Below are 14,982 nucleotides of genomic sequence, written 5' to 3'. Positions count from 1 at the left end.
CATGTGAAAAAAAGCCATTTTATTTTTGCAGCATCCCAAAAAGACACGTATAGTTAATCAGACTGAAATTAATAAGTAAGCAAAAAAAGAACAATAGGATTCATGCTTTTCTTTTTAGCTTTTAATAAAGTAAAGTACTCAATTAACCTAATAAGAAACTGCTATTCAATATTCTCTAAGTGCTTTAATTTGATTACTTTCCCACTGACCAATATACATAATTAACCGTAGTTTAGTAAACCTCAATGTTAATGGATTGATCCTTAACAGTAATTATGTAATTGGAAATGTGAGAAACTTGCTGTTATGTAATCATTATTATTTTTTAGGCCTGACGAGTCTGTTTTCAGTCTGAAATCTGTTTCTTTTGTCTTGTTTTGGAAACACGACTCTCCAGCAGAGGGCAGTGTGCACAAAGGATTATAGCCTATGCATTGTATGAGTACAGTATGAGTACATATGGGGTGGAAAGACCACACAGAGCATTAAGAGCAGTCATTCATTGCATACAGTAAAATAATCCAACGTATATATAAATATATAAAATCTTTTTAAAAGCACTTACAAACACAGCGTTACCTGATCTGTAGCAGATGTTCTGAGAGAAACAGTGAGGGCGTACTGTCGAAATGTTGTAAACAGACCTATTATTGCGAAACAGTGAAAGAAAGGTTCCAAGTTGTATCAAAGAAGTTGAATAGAATTAAAAAACATGACCAAAAAAATTGCAATTTGGATAACACACTCCTATTGAATTCTCTTCAGGGGGTCAAAGGGCCCCTGTTTTGGGAACCCAAGTCTCTCAGGAAGGATGACTTTCCAATCTGCAGAGCATGCGGTCTCCTCTGTTCAAACACAGCCTTACAGTTTCCTGTCAGCTCCTTGGGAACGGCTGTCAGATGTCACACTGCAGCTGATTCCACTTGAGAGAGGTGCCACTCACATCCCTGCTGCACACTGTCTCAATACATGGAGAAAAACACAGTAACAGGAAGCTATTTTGCAAGTCATGTGTGTATGGTATACCTTTAATTAACTATTTAGAATACATATGGTTAATTTGTCCTGAAAAGAAAGATGTTTATTAGTTGATTATGCCTTTCAGGGTTGAGGTTATACATGCATTATTAAACAAGGATATCAAACGAACCAAACATATTAAAAAAGGGCTTTGACGTCTTAGGCTAATATGAGGTTTATATGAGAAACAAATGGCACAATGTAAAGACAGGAATAGAATAGAACCAGATGATTGTAAACAAAACAAAATAGGGGTGTGTGGGTTGTATGAACATGAAATCCTGAACACTTGCACCTGGAATAGTGTGTAAAATATTGGGGTGGATTGTGGTTACTAGGACGCAGATAGAGATGAAGGCCTCTCTGAAACATAACAACAGCATCACTCTCCACAGTCTACCATTGCTGCGATCTGTGGGAGCCAGAGAGGAGCCCTGCAGAGTGACAGGCGTGCAGCACAGCCAATGGAGAGGCTCGCTGACGCACGACGCGGACCAATCCAGTGCCTCTGTGGGCGGGGCTTCCTCCGTGCATTCTGATTGAATCGGTCCAGTTTGTATTAGTTGGACGAGCAAGCAAGGGGGAGCAGGAAGAAACGAGGGAGGGGGTTACCCTTTCAATAAACTGTGTGGAGATACCGGCCGGGCGTTGCTCTGTTTTCAGATGCGGAGTGATTTGAGAGAAAGCAGGGCGCGCCAAATCGTGACGTCTTATTGTCTGAGATGTCTGGATCTTCCCAGGCTGCCTGTACGAGGATGCATCGGATGAGAAGTGCGCAGGGATGCCTCCGTTGAACATGCACAAACAGGGCGTCTGTTACCATGTTGCTATGATGAAGGCTCCTTCCTTTTTGTTGTGATCCGCGCACCGCTCTGTGGACACAAAACGCTCCGTTCGTCCGTTCCCATGAAGAGCATTGCGCACTGCAGTGGAAAAAGGATATCGTGTTGTGGATTTTGAATTGGCTGGTGAGTGTTATACCTAATGAGCTTCTACTCATCTGGGTATCAATCCCCCCAGTATAAGCTGTGTGCATCCTGCAGAGCGTGTTGCTACACGTTCAATGTGAGCAGCTTTGTCCAGTGGTGAGAGCCACTCTCCAAAGGGAACAGATGAGAGGCAAACAATACCATCCACCACTGAAGTTGACTGCGCCTTGGGAGAAGGATGCTGGCTTTGGGAGGAAGCTTAAAACCTACAGGAATCATACCAAGATAATAGCACAGCCTGGGCTCGTGATGAAAGTCCTCCGCAGGAAGAGGATTGTGTTATTCATGGCCTACTTCTTACTGCTGGTCCTCACGATGCTTAACTTGGCTAATTATAAATGGACTAAGGAGCCTCAGCAGTGTAACCATCAGATGAGGAGCACCACTTATCAGGGCAGATCTGACATTCGCTTCCTGTACAGGCCCTCTCTGGCTAAAAAGAGGCAGCTCATCTACGTGCTGACCACCTGGAGGTCGGGGTCCTCCTTTTTCGGGGAGCTTTTTAACCAAAATCCAGAAGTGTTCTTCTTGTACGAGCCCATGTGGCACATCTGGCAGAAACTGTACCCTGGCGACGCGGTGTCTTTACAGGGAGCAGCCAGGGACATGCTGAGCTCCTTGTATCGCTGCGACCTGTCTGTTTTCCAACTTTACAACAGCCCCGGGGGCAAGAATTTTACCTCCCTGGGACTGTTCGGGGCCACCCTCAATAAAGTGGTGTGCTCCTACCCCCTCTGCTCAGCCTACAGGAAGGAGGTGGTGGGGATGGTGGACGATAAGTTGTGTAAAAAGTGCCCCCCTCAAAGCCTTAGACTGTTGGAGGAGGAGTGCCTCAAATATAGCACTATAGTCATTAAAGGGGTACGCATTTTGGACGTTAACGTGCTGGCCCCCCTCATGGAGGACCCATCGCTGGATTTGAAGGTGATACACCTGGTCAGAGACCCGCGGGCCGTGGCTAACTCCAGGATCAAATCCAGACACGGCCTGATAAGGGAGAATTTACAGGTGGTGCGCAGCAGGGATCCTAAACTTCGCCGGATCCCTTTCGTGGACCCCGGTCACAAAGCCAACAAGAAGGACGGCGCGGACTACCACTCCATCGGAGCCATGGAGGTGATCTGCGACCGCACCTCCAGGACTTTGAGGACTGCCTTAAACCCGCCCAGCTGGCTGAAGGGGAAATACATGGCGGTGAGGTACGAGGACCTGGTGGAGAACCCCGTAAAGACCCTGAAGAACATCTACCACTTCGCCAACCTCACCGCCAACCACGACATCGAGACGTTTGCTCTGAACATGACCAGCGGCTCCAGCTCCTCTTCCAAGCCCTTCATCGTCTCGTCCAGGAACGCCACACAAGCTGCTAGTGCATGGAGAACAGTGCTGAGCATTCAACAGATCAAACAAGTGGAGGACTACTGCCACCACGCCATGTCTGTTCTGGGCTACGAGAGAGTCCGAACAGCCGGGGAGGCCAAGGACTTGAGCAAACCACTACTGACACACTCCAAACTGTGAAATCGCCACCAAAGACCTTTTTAATTTAATGTTGCATCGAGTGCCGTTTCTTCTTCTTATCGTGGAATTAAAAAGCTTTACTTTGAATCACTGTTTGAGGAGCTCCACTGGCCTCGCTGGGAATGTATCATGTTTCTCTCCGTTGACTCGCAGTGGTGTTTGAAGGGACCACTTTCTTTTATACTGGAATATTGGATGTGTTTGACAATGCAAAGGCCTTTTGATAAAGGATTTAAATAGTGAAGCTGCAAGGAAAAGGAAAAAAAGAACAACTGTATACTTCATGTATCTTGTTATGATGACATTTCGAAATGGGGTTATTTTTTGAATGTTCCAAACCTTACAAAAAAAACGTTTTTTTCAGTCTCCATACCGTCTGTAAAAGTGAAAATAGTTGATGAAAGAACAACAAAACAAAGAACTGAGAAAAAGCCCATTGCTGATGTCTGTTTGTAAGACCTGGTTTAAGTCAGAGACAATCAATTGGTTTGTTGATGTGCCATAGGTAGAGGTGTGATGACTAGAATACATCGGAGCAGCGTTAGTGCTACGTCTAGATTTCTAAAAGAGTATGTTTTGATTTCTCACTAAATCCTCATAGGATGATATCATGCACTGTGGACTGTGTCATGGCTCTGGAGCGGGAAGTCTCTCTGTGTCAGTGTAAGCAGTCTCTTCTACCATTTCAAATGTTTACAATTGCTTGCTCTTATAAAAACACATGGTCTGGGAATATTGCATTGAGTAAAGTTCACAGTTAACAAGACGGTTTCACTCTTTTGTGTTGAAGAAACCCACACTGCTGTGCATGTCAATCCTGATACATAACATACAAAGACTGTGCTTCTCAAAGTACGGTGCATGAGGAACAGTTACACATTTAAAGGGGCCCTATTATGCTGATTTTCAGGGTCTTAGTGGCTCTACTGTGACATTTACATACACAAACACACACTACAGGAAAGGGAAAACCCCCAAAAGCATAATACTGGATGTAATCAATATTGTTATAACAAGATAAGCTATCAACATATATTTTAATAACAAAGATTTTTCAAAGGCATACCTTATTCCAGAGCCTTTCCTCACCATTTGAGAACCATAGTGCAGTAGTAATGTCACACATGTGTTGCTATTAGCTACATAACTTAAAGGCCCCCCGTGGAGTTTGATTGTAAACACATTTTCTACCATTCAGCGTTTCTCACCCACAACAATGTGTGTATTCTGGAGGTCTAAGTGAAGTGAGCTGTTTAATTCATATCTTGCTGGTTGAAGTCGATGTTTCATTTCTAGCAGTCTTATCCTGATGCCTTCCTTTGTGATTAACAGCTGCTTTCACTTCAGTAGAAAGGCTCATAGCACGCATAAGCATTTGTGAGAACGAAAACAAACAAAGGAAGGACCAAAACGATGTTCCTCTTTAATGATACTAGGGGTCAAAAGCTCCACAGGGTGCCTTTAAGTACGTGTCGTAAAGTGTGCTTCCTAATCATTAGAAAAACTGTATTCATTATTCACTCTGACAAATCGGCTCAAAAAGGGAAATACACTTTGACTTGAATACAAAGGTACAAGTCTAAGAACTTATAACAAAGCGGAATTTCCACCACCTACTCCATCCAGATTTCAATGTGAGTGCTGAGATTTACAGATTTGATCTCGCCTCAGTAACAGTGCCCAAAAATGATATGTGAAAAGCTCAGAACTATTGCAAGCCCTCGTTTCTCCTTCTTGCAGGAAGCTGGTGGGCGTAAGTGTAAAACATGTTTTTTTGACACTTCACTTGATTTTTAAAATGTCAAATTTGTATGTTTCGATATTTCGATCATCACCGACAGAATGTGTTATTGTGCATTGCTTTGGGATGACCTATTGAACAGGTAATAGATCCAAAACACACCAAAACGAGTCAAATTAGACGAGAAATCTAAGAGGAACAGCTCCTTTAAGGTTGTAACATTGAGGGTCCTTATAATCAAGTCTCCTTTGGTCAAAACGAAGGAAACTGCATGTATTTTTTTGCAGCCATTGAAGAATGAAACAGAGAAGCATTCCTACGATGCAGCCATGCATTCACATCATAACATAGACAGGCCTCGGTTAAAGTTCAAGGACAATGGCGTTATTATTAATGTGAGGGAAACAGTCTGCATATTCACACAGCCTAACCTTCACAGATTTGATTTGTGCTTCACACGACACCCCGCCTCACACAACGGGGGGATGGTAGCCCCAGAGATTTGTAATGACTCACTGAGAAAGCAGCAAAGACCAATCTATAAAGAAGTCAGAGGAAATGCTCACATTTTAATCGTCTCTTTGCCAAATGCCGTTGATACACTCTGGAGGTCTTCGAGCCCATGATAAGCAAGTGGTGATAAATTCAACATTTTGAATCAGTTAAAAGGATTGTAGCGGAAAACAGTGCAATAAAAGTTTAATAAGGGGTTCGGGAGGTTGGCACGCAAATACCATTTTTGCTGATTAAGAGAAATACAGTGGCTTTTAATCACAGCAGATATTCATAAGCAATTGTCCCCAAAAAGCCAGAGACAAAGACCGAACTGTAAAGCTTAGAGCTGCTGTTCTGGAATTTAAAGTGTGTGAAAAGTAGACCGAGCACACATTTAAAAAGCAGGATAAATCATTATTAAATTCCCTAACTGGAGCCAAAGCAGTGCAGCAGGAAGTCCTTTCTCCCCGAGTGTGTTTTTGCATGCGCGTCAAAACAAGAAGAGTGCATGACCTTTTTTCCGGGAGGCTACTGTAGCGCTGACTCCCGATTGGCCCCTCTCAGATGACCTCACTCAGGGACATCAGGGCAGATATAGGATTGGAGGTGAATCCTGCAGCTTCAGGGGATAGCAGGAGGATCGGTGCCGAGTCCCAGATCTCCCTCCAGCAGGTCTTCTTGGTGAGCTGATCCAGAATCACCTCCAACAGATCCGAACCCCTTCTCAGTTTTCTCCAAATCGAACGTAGGGTCGTCGGGATCTGCCTCACACACCTGCTCTTCGTCCTGAATGGTAAAAATAATGCATTTCGTTTTCCCTGTTCTGAGGATGTTTGAAGAATGTAAAAAAAACTCAAGATGTGTCTTACCTCCTGGACATGGGGGCAGCTGAAGAGTCTGGCAAAAAGCCCACAGCACTGTGGCAGTGTGTCGGTGAGGGGGGGGCCGCAGTGTGTCAGCAAGGGTTTAAGAAATCTGTGACCTTGTTAAGGCTTGTTGGCAAAGGTGTGTTACAGTCATTGAGTGTGAACAAGAGAGGGGGGAAGTGTTTCCAAACCAGAGCTGAGGCAAAAGGGTTCTCACAGTAGTAATGTGAGTTAAACCAGAGCTCACCCGGTGAGAGAATTCACTGAGATGTTATGTGAAAATTGTGTATTTAGAGAGTTCGTAAAGAGTATTAGGGGCCTATGACGCTAATTCTCAAGTGTATATCAGTATGTAGTGTCTCTACTTTAAAGAGTCCTCTCCTGCTGATGTTCAGGTGTATATCAGTATGTAGTGTCTCTACTTTAAAGAGTCCTCTCCTGCTGATGTTCAGGTGTATATCAGTGTGTAGTGTCTCTACTTTAAAGAGTCCTCTCCTGATGATGCTCAGGTGTATATCAGTATGTAGTGTCTCTACTTTAAAGAGTCCTCTCCTGCTGATGTTCAGGTGTATATCAGTATGTGGTGTCTCTACTTTAAAGAGTCCTCTCCTGCTGATGTTCAGGTTTATATCAGTATGTAGTGTCTCTACTTTAAAGAGTCCTCTCCTGCTGATGTTCAGGTGTATATCAGTATGTAGTCTCTCTACTTTAAAGAGTCCTCTCCTGCTGATGTTCAGGTGTATATCAGTATGTAGTGTCTATACTTTAAAGAGTTCTCTCCTGCTGATGTTCAGGTGTATATCAGTATGTAGTGTCTCTACTTTAAAGAGTCCTCTCCTGCTGATGTTCAGGTGTATATCAGTATGTAGTGTCTCTACTTTAAAGAGTCCTCTCCTGCTGATGTTCATGTGTATATCAGTATGTAGTCTCTCTACTTTAAAGAGTCCTCTCCTGCTGATGTTCAGGTGTATATCAGTATGTAGTGTCTATACTTTAAAGAGTTCTCTCCTGCTGATGTTCAGGTGTATATCAGTATGTAGTGTCTCTACTTTAAAGAGTTCTCTCTTGCTGATGTTCAGGTGTATATCAGTATGTAGTGTCTCTACTTTAAAGAGTCCTCTCCTGCTGATGTTCATGTGTATATCAGTATGTAGTGTCTCTACTTTAAAGAGTCCTCTCCTGCTGATGTTCAGGTGTATATCAGTATGTAGTGTCTATACTTTAAAGAGTTCTCTCCTGCTGATGTTCAGGTGTATATCAGTATGTAGTGTCTCTACTTTAAAGAGTTCTCTCTTGCTGATGTTCAGGTGTATATCAGTATGTAGTGTCTCTACTTTAAAGAGTCCTCTCCTGCTGATGTTCAGGTGTATATCAGTATGTAGTGTCTCTACTGGGACATGTCTTCATGCTTTTATTGTTCTCATACTGTCTGTGCTGCAGCACCTCTTTTCACCCTCTGTCTGAAACCAGAGCCCAGTCTGCTCTGATTGGTTACTCTGGTAGTTGGTCACCTATTTGACACACTATGAGAAAGGAAAAAAAGCCCATTTAATAACGTGTCAAACCAAATGATATTGGAGAGATGTTTCTGGTTTTTGCCACAGATTTTGAAATGCAAATCCAGACAGTAGCTGTTCTAGAAAGCATTGGCTAAAGAGAGGCGTTATTTTCTGCTGGGTATTAATGAAAACACAAAATGCAACAAAAGGAGCGAGTGCTCTGCAAGAGGAGAACTGCAGGGAGGGGATAGAAATGAAAATAATTCACTGTTGAGAGAAGGATAAGAAAGGGCTCTTTTCAGATGTTATGATGAAGCCCTGAAGGTTCAGTGATCGTAGGTGGTCACTTGATAATAACATATTATAACACTCATTGTTCAGGCCAGGTGAGTTCAGTAGCTTCGTAACATCTCATCTTGTGATGCGTTTGATTCTGTGTCCACTCAACAGAAACTCGCTCTAAGCTGGTTCTAAAACCTGTGGAAATGATTCCCTTTCTGATGTGCTTTGCTCTCCACGGGACAACATCACCAATGCTATCATTTCTGCACAAAGGCTTTGTACCTTGGGGTCTATAATGAATAACACGATGGCCCAAAAGTACACAATCCCCCTAGCATGAGCACAACACAGAGCTAAAGGTTTCTGATGCCAATTGTTACATTGTGGGGCTGTTATCAGCGATATGCAAGAGGTGTGAATTATGGGCGCGCTAACAGGATTTATTTAGAAATGTCTCAGATCAGGGAAGGAAAAAAAAGATTGATGAAGAAGAGGAGGATGAAGAAGAGGAGGGATAATGACTTCCTGTGGACCTGAAGGAATGAGTTGTCTTCTTGTTGGCACCGTGTCCTCCTGTAACACGTTGGCATAACACTAGACAGCTGGGGTAATTATAACTGCAAGAGCCGCTTCACAATGTGTGTGTGTGTGTGTGTGTGTGTGTGTGTGTGTGTGTGTGTGTGTGTGTGTGTGTGTGTGTGTGTGTGTGTGTGTGTGTGTGTGTGTGTGTGTGCGTGTGCTAAGTAGTTGTGCACACACCCAACTGCTTCCTCCCTATATGCGCCACATGTCACCTTTTCCTGACCTCTCATCAGTGGAGGAAAGTAACTGAGTATATTTACTGAAATACTTGAGTTATACTTGACTTACTTATTCCTGTACTTCCACTCTATTTATAAAAAGAGAGAGGAAAGACATGAAGAAACAAAACAAGAAGATAGACTGTCCACTTATTATAAAACAAATGCTAAGAATACAGTTATCATTGGACCATATCCCAACATCAACATTAATCATAGTTTGACCTTTTTTGAGACAAACGTATTATCTTGCAGAGAATTTGATTAAAACCACGACGCAAGAGTAGTTTAATCTTTAATGTTAGCTCTTCTACCCGCAACATTTCAGAGATACATATTAAACTCTACATCCTGTGTTTGTCTGCTGTTACTAGGAAATGCATATTTAACACGTGACTCATGTCATAATATCATCATAATGCAATAATAGAGAGAACTACCCAACAGTAGGTGAACTGAATACAGTAAAAATAGCTTCACTCTGGACCACACTGCAATGAAGACATGTCTCTAATTGTTATGCATCGTATTGTTTATGTTCTGCTACTGTGGTATTTTATATAATACTATAAATACAAGTCATGCCTCAGAGTTAAAGCCAACTTTCAATTGCAGCCACCCGGGTCTCTTAAACACGGGTGGCCACTGGGATGCCGGGGGGAAAACAAAAACAGCGTTTGCCAGCCCTGAAAACCACAGTCTGCAAAAAGCTCCAGCAGGAGAGATCAAACGGGCTTTGATGTCCTTCAAAATTACTGCTTAAGAGTCAAATGTTTGTCCTAATGAGCCTTAAAGCCAGGCTGACAGGGAAACGGTTAAGGAAGCAGCAGGATGAGCCGAGCTGAGGCTCAATTACCTGCAGCGACGCTCACCTGGTCCACATCAAAGCATCTATCATGCTATTTCTTTTTTTTACCATCAATAGGAAACCATGGCCAGAGCTGGGCCTTTCATCCTGCACCTCTCTCTCTCTCTCTGTACCTCTCACACACATTTACATGCAGATTGAAAAACCCCAGCACACACACACTCTGTAAAATATGCAAATCTACCCACTGTGGAGATTTTTAGCTCGAGCTAAAGGGTTTGAAGGTGCTACGGTTGCTCGGTCAATAAGACATTAAAGAGACACCCTGGTGCTTCCGGTAAAAAAGCAGGCATGTTTTTAGGGAGAGCTCTGGAGAGGCGGATTTCAAAACTCACCAACCACAGCTACTACCAGAGGTATGAACAGTCTCATAATACACACATGCACACAGAAGGATCCACACTTGTGTTTTTCAATGCACACACAAATGTGTTCCGTTTGATATATATGTAAATAAAATCCAAATACAGAAAAAAGTTTTTAATGTGTATTTTTGATTCACACATGTTTTCCGTTTAAAACCTCTGAACCTGCAAACACAAACCGCTTTCTGTGCACGGATCGCTGTGCATTCGTGTGTGGGTTTTTTGAGACTCCCCTGACGCTCAGCCGATTCGTACTTGTAATTTTTTCTATCTATAGCCAATCAGATGTCTCCTCAATTCTAAGCCAATCACATGAGCGCCCCCCCCACGAGGGTAGATTTATAAGAAAGCCAAACAACTCACGTTCACCGAGGCATCAACCTCCAAAACCCTTTTGAGGGCTACAAGAAACGAAGTGAGTAGCCTGGAAGATTGAAGCTGGGGGGGCTGGTTTATTCTTTTACAATAAATAAACATTGAGTGTGTTTAATTGAATAGTAAAGGGGTTTAACGTTAGTGGCAGGTTGTGTGTGAGAGAGAATAAATAAGACAGCCCAATATTTTAAAAAAATGTTATTATTTTTCCCGCATATTTCGCAACTTCCCGCAATTTCACCGCATAAAGTCACATTAAAACCCCGCATGTTTAATCGCATAATCAAGGATTTTAGCCCACGCTTTTCTGGAGGGTCTAATTATGAGACTGTTCTGAGCCCATATCATAGCATTGTTTTTCATAACATCTGTGCATATTAGCTTTTGTCTGTGCTTATGCATGTGCTTTTGTGTCTGTGGTGTGTAATTAGGTTTGTATATAAGAGCTTTTAATCAGGCATATGTGTGTTTGTCCGTGGCTTTGTTCATACAGACACGAGAGAGATATGCATGTGATATGCTTATGCATGTGCTTGTGTGTCTGTGGTGTGTAATTAGGTTTGTATATAAGAGCTTTTAATCAGGCATATGTGTGTTTGTCTGTGGCTTTGTTCATACAGACACGAGATCATATTCCTCCCCTCTTCTAACTCTTAGAGAGCAACTAAGGACATTTTCCAAAGGTCACAAATCAGCTGACTGCTTTTTTGTAACCCCAGTCTAGACTGTAAATAATTCTATGTCCCTTAGCTATCATTTGAAATTCCATTAAATATTGACAGAGGAACGGCTTCAGTTTAAACTGAATTTAATTAAGGGGGATATTTCAGCAAAGAGAAATAAGAGTGTCATTTTCAAGCAGCTTCTGAAAAAGGTACCCTTTGATTTCAATGTTCTCAGAAGCTGAGAGACGAAAAAAAAAAAACATGAAAGAAAGTTGTTTCTAATGTGGTGTTTGAGGAGGGATTGAGCAAGTTTGGTGAGTAACTAATTGCATGGTAACTGTACACAGAGATGTAATCAGATTACCTTGATATTTAAAACAACTGGGGACGACTAGCAGGATTACAATGTGACAGGAGACTTTTTTGATCATAAATATCCAGTTGTTTCTTTTCTAAGGGTAACGTTTGGTGGATAAGAAGCAGAGTGTATCGGTATCTTGTTAAAACCGTGCTGTTAGCAGTGTAATGTCGTGTGTAGGCTTTTCAGCAGCCATGACATGGAGACTTGTGAGAACACAGAGGAACCACGGCACTTCTCAGGGAATGTTTGTTTTGTTAGACATCAGAACGAAGCAACAATATCATATAGTATTCCTAGATGTTCCCTACTGATAAGGTTTTGAGAGTATGCCAAGAACATATCTAAGGGGCCGTGTAAATTGAGACATCACAGGAAGACCTGAGGCTGGAACCGCTGCCAAAGTTGTCTCCAGAAACTCAAAACTAAATTCATTTTCAAAGCTTAATCCCTAAAAATATTCATAACATGTTTTGACAGCCATTTTGTTGGATCGTGTATCAACATAATTTAAGACGGGAGTTTAGTTAAATCCTTACAGATGCCATACACTTTTCACACTTTTGGACAGTTCTCTACAATAAAGAGTACCTACTGTGGGAGATTTTGATTTGTACTAAAACTGGTTCTCTTGCAGCTTTTCTGAGTCGTTTTGAATGTTTACCTACGCTGTCCGATCGGATATTCTAAGTAACTGTTATTCTCTTTAATGCACTAGTAATAAGACCCACATGTCATTGTTTAGCAGTGGGAACAGAGTCCATAAAGTCAAATGAAGTGCTCCTGACCGAGCACCGGGCCAGGTCATGAGGCCATTAAGTGGTAACATGAGATTAGTCCTCATGAAATGCTACCGCAGAGGACAGGACGGTTTTCCTACCGCCTAATGATTTAACAACATTTTCTGCTTACAGGATCCTAATTCACCATGTGGTCTACAAATTAAAAGGAAAAACATTGACATTTTGGGAAATATTGTTTTGCAGAGAGTTAGATGTCTGTGCAGCTGCAGCTAGTTAGCTTAGCATAGGGACTTGAAACAGGGGAAACAGCTTAGATATTGGTTCTGCTTTGACTCCTGGTTAAACCACAGCCTGCTGGGAATGCACCTTGAATTTGAATGGATTATAAAACCGAAATATTATGAGTTAGCTAGTTAACTTTGGCATCGATAGTAGAGGTTTTATTTTGCTCACACAAGCAAGCCAGCTGCTCGCTTTCAGTGTAAAATTTAAAACAGTTTTACAAAATGTCGGATATCGTAGCTGACAGGTGCAAACGCGCTACTTACTGTAGGCCCAGAACATTTCCAATGGGAGGAAGGATCAAAAAGGCTGGAAATGTAAAAACACAAATGTCCAAAAACACATTCAAATGAAGAAACTTAAAATGTTTTCTAAACGATGTGCATGTGTTGCCGAAGATGTTTCTTCATCTGCATGTGTTTTGGCACATTTATGTTTCTTTATGTGCATCGTTTTTGACACTGTTTCTCCTGATGGAAATATTTGGAGCTGTTTTACACCTGTACCTATTACCCTTCTAAACGCACCTATGGACTCCCCGAGCACCTGAAGCAGTTCATGAACATCAACTTTGCTCTTTGTCCTTTCTTCACAGTCCCTGAAATGAAGCACTCTGCTACTTCCCTTGTCCTCGCTGTATAATCTGCTCCACAGGCCGGTGCAGTAACCATAGTGAGTGTGAGCAGATGTGAGAGTGCTGCAGAGAAGAAAGGATACTTGTAGTCCAGACGGTGCCACAGGCCTCGTGTTGTGTCTGGCCTCCCTGTAGCGACCTGCACACCATGAGAGAACCACTGTTACTCGCTGACACATAAAAACCTCTGGGGTGGCTGTGTACGCCGCCTGATGGAAATGCTGGAAACCTGCACCCCGGGATGGTCAGCGGGGCCATATCCAATGACCTCAGCTTTTTACATGTGGGACCTCGGGGGCTTTTGCTTATTAGGAACATCTTAAAGATCCCTTCTGGCTAAAGTAGAAAATCGCCCCCAGCAGACTCTCACTCCGGGCCAGGTTACATCAAACCATTTCCATAAGAAAGAGACACGACCTCGCTCCTCCACTGAGACTCTCCTTCTCCTCATGGAACATTCACAGTGCAGGTAAGAGTCAGGTCAAAGAAGAAGAAGAAGAAAGGGAGGGCGGTCATGCATGCAAAATAAAAAGCCACCCTCAGAAGTACCTGTGCGCCGAAGCCTGTCATTTATCAGGAAGCAAAAAGTGCATCCCTGCCTCTTGAACCTCTGCTTTGATGTCCATACAATAAACAACAGAGCCATGATTAAAGGGGAGCGTCAGTGGAGGAGGGTGGCAGGATACACTTTAAATCCATGCGTTGTAGTGTGTGTAAAATGCTGCATAATGTTGTGTACAGTTCGTGTACCGGTAGTCAGAGATGTAAAGATTGTGACGCAGTTCGGCAGCACTCGAGTGGAAATGAAAAATAGCTCTTAACCAAATGAGTTTTTATTGTCTTTGAATCCTCTCTCACGCAGTTTCCTCCAGTAGGGAGAGCTGTAACGATGCACAGAACACATCTTAAAGAGACTGAACACCAAGGCCGGATTAACCATATGGGCAACATGGGTAAGTGCCCAGGGGCCTTTGAGCAAAGAGGGCCCTCAGTGACAAGATTTTTTTTTTTCCGGGCACAACCTCACTCATCATACATTGTTTTAAATGACACTCAGTATTCACCATAAATAACACAGCTTTTCTATCGGGTCAAATTAATATATTTTCTAAACCATCTCTGTACTGTAGGTCTCACTCTGTATGCGCTCAACTTTCTTACTACGCGGCGGAGGTGTATAGCCGAATCACAGCCCCGCCCTTGAGCAACCACACAATCTCACTACATATTGTACACATACCTGCCAACCTTTAGACCTCAGAAATCGGGAGCATTTCAAAATGCAACTAACTTGGGGGGGGGGGGGGTGCTAGTGGATCGCCGGAGCTGTTAGATTAACATTAACATGCTTATTGTAGTTGTAAGTGCACTGCCTTGCGGCCTGTAGCACCGTCCTTGATGGAGCATATGTGTGGGCTGGACCTGTATTTTACAGGAAAGGAGTGAGCAGCAGTTGTCGATTCTTGTTCTGTTTTCTGT

General features: G+C 42.7%; 2 protein-coding genes across 2 annotated transcripts in view; one reads left to right on the top strand and one right to left on the bottom strand.

Annotated features, from left to right (window-relative positions):
* The first annotated feature begins 8 nt into the window (after window positions 1–8).
* On the top strand, window positions 9–4,296 carry chst2b (carbohydrate (N-acetylglucosamine-6-O) sulfotransferase 2b). The gene has a single exon (XM_079661704.1). It carries the CDS (start codon window positions 2,133–2,135, stop codon window positions 3,528–3,530), a length of 1,398 nt encoding a protein of 465 aa, XP_079517830.1. The 5' UTR covers window positions 9–2,132; the 3' UTR covers window positions 3,531–4,296.
* A 1,531-nt stretch (window positions 4,297–5,827) lies between these two features.
* The window catches only part of LOC307026363 (sodium/hydrogen exchanger 9-like), an 84,769-nt gene continuing 75,614 nt past the window's right edge, over window positions 5,828–14,982 (bottom strand). The window contains exons 14-16 of the mRNA XM_079661705.1: window positions 13,587–13,642; window positions 6,636–6,741; window positions 5,828–6,552 (exon numbers count right to left, since the gene is read on the bottom strand). Coding sequence (XP_079517831.1) covers window positions 6,388–6,552; window positions 6,636–6,741; window positions 13,587–13,642 — 327 coding nt within the window. The 3' untranslated portion in view covers window positions 5,828–6,387. The remainder of the gene's footprint in view (window positions 6,553–6,635; window positions 6,742–13,586; window positions 13,643–14,982) is intronic.

Source organism: Notothenia rossii (genome assembly GCF_949606895.1).
Source record: "Notothenia rossii genome assembly, chromosome: 12".
In the NCBI taxonomy this organism is placed as follows: Eukaryota; Metazoa; Chordata; class Actinopteri; order Perciformes; family Nototheniidae; genus Notothenia; species Notothenia rossii.
The sequence above is the reverse complement of the archived record's forward strand: the minus strand, read 5'-3'. Positions and strand labels throughout refer to the sequence as shown.

What these genes read in the sequence shown, in the direction of transcription:
- chst2b (XM_079661704.1), top strand. Translation starts at nt 2,133, where the DNA reads ATGAGAGGCAAACAATACCATCCACCACTGAAGTTGACTGCGCCTTGG.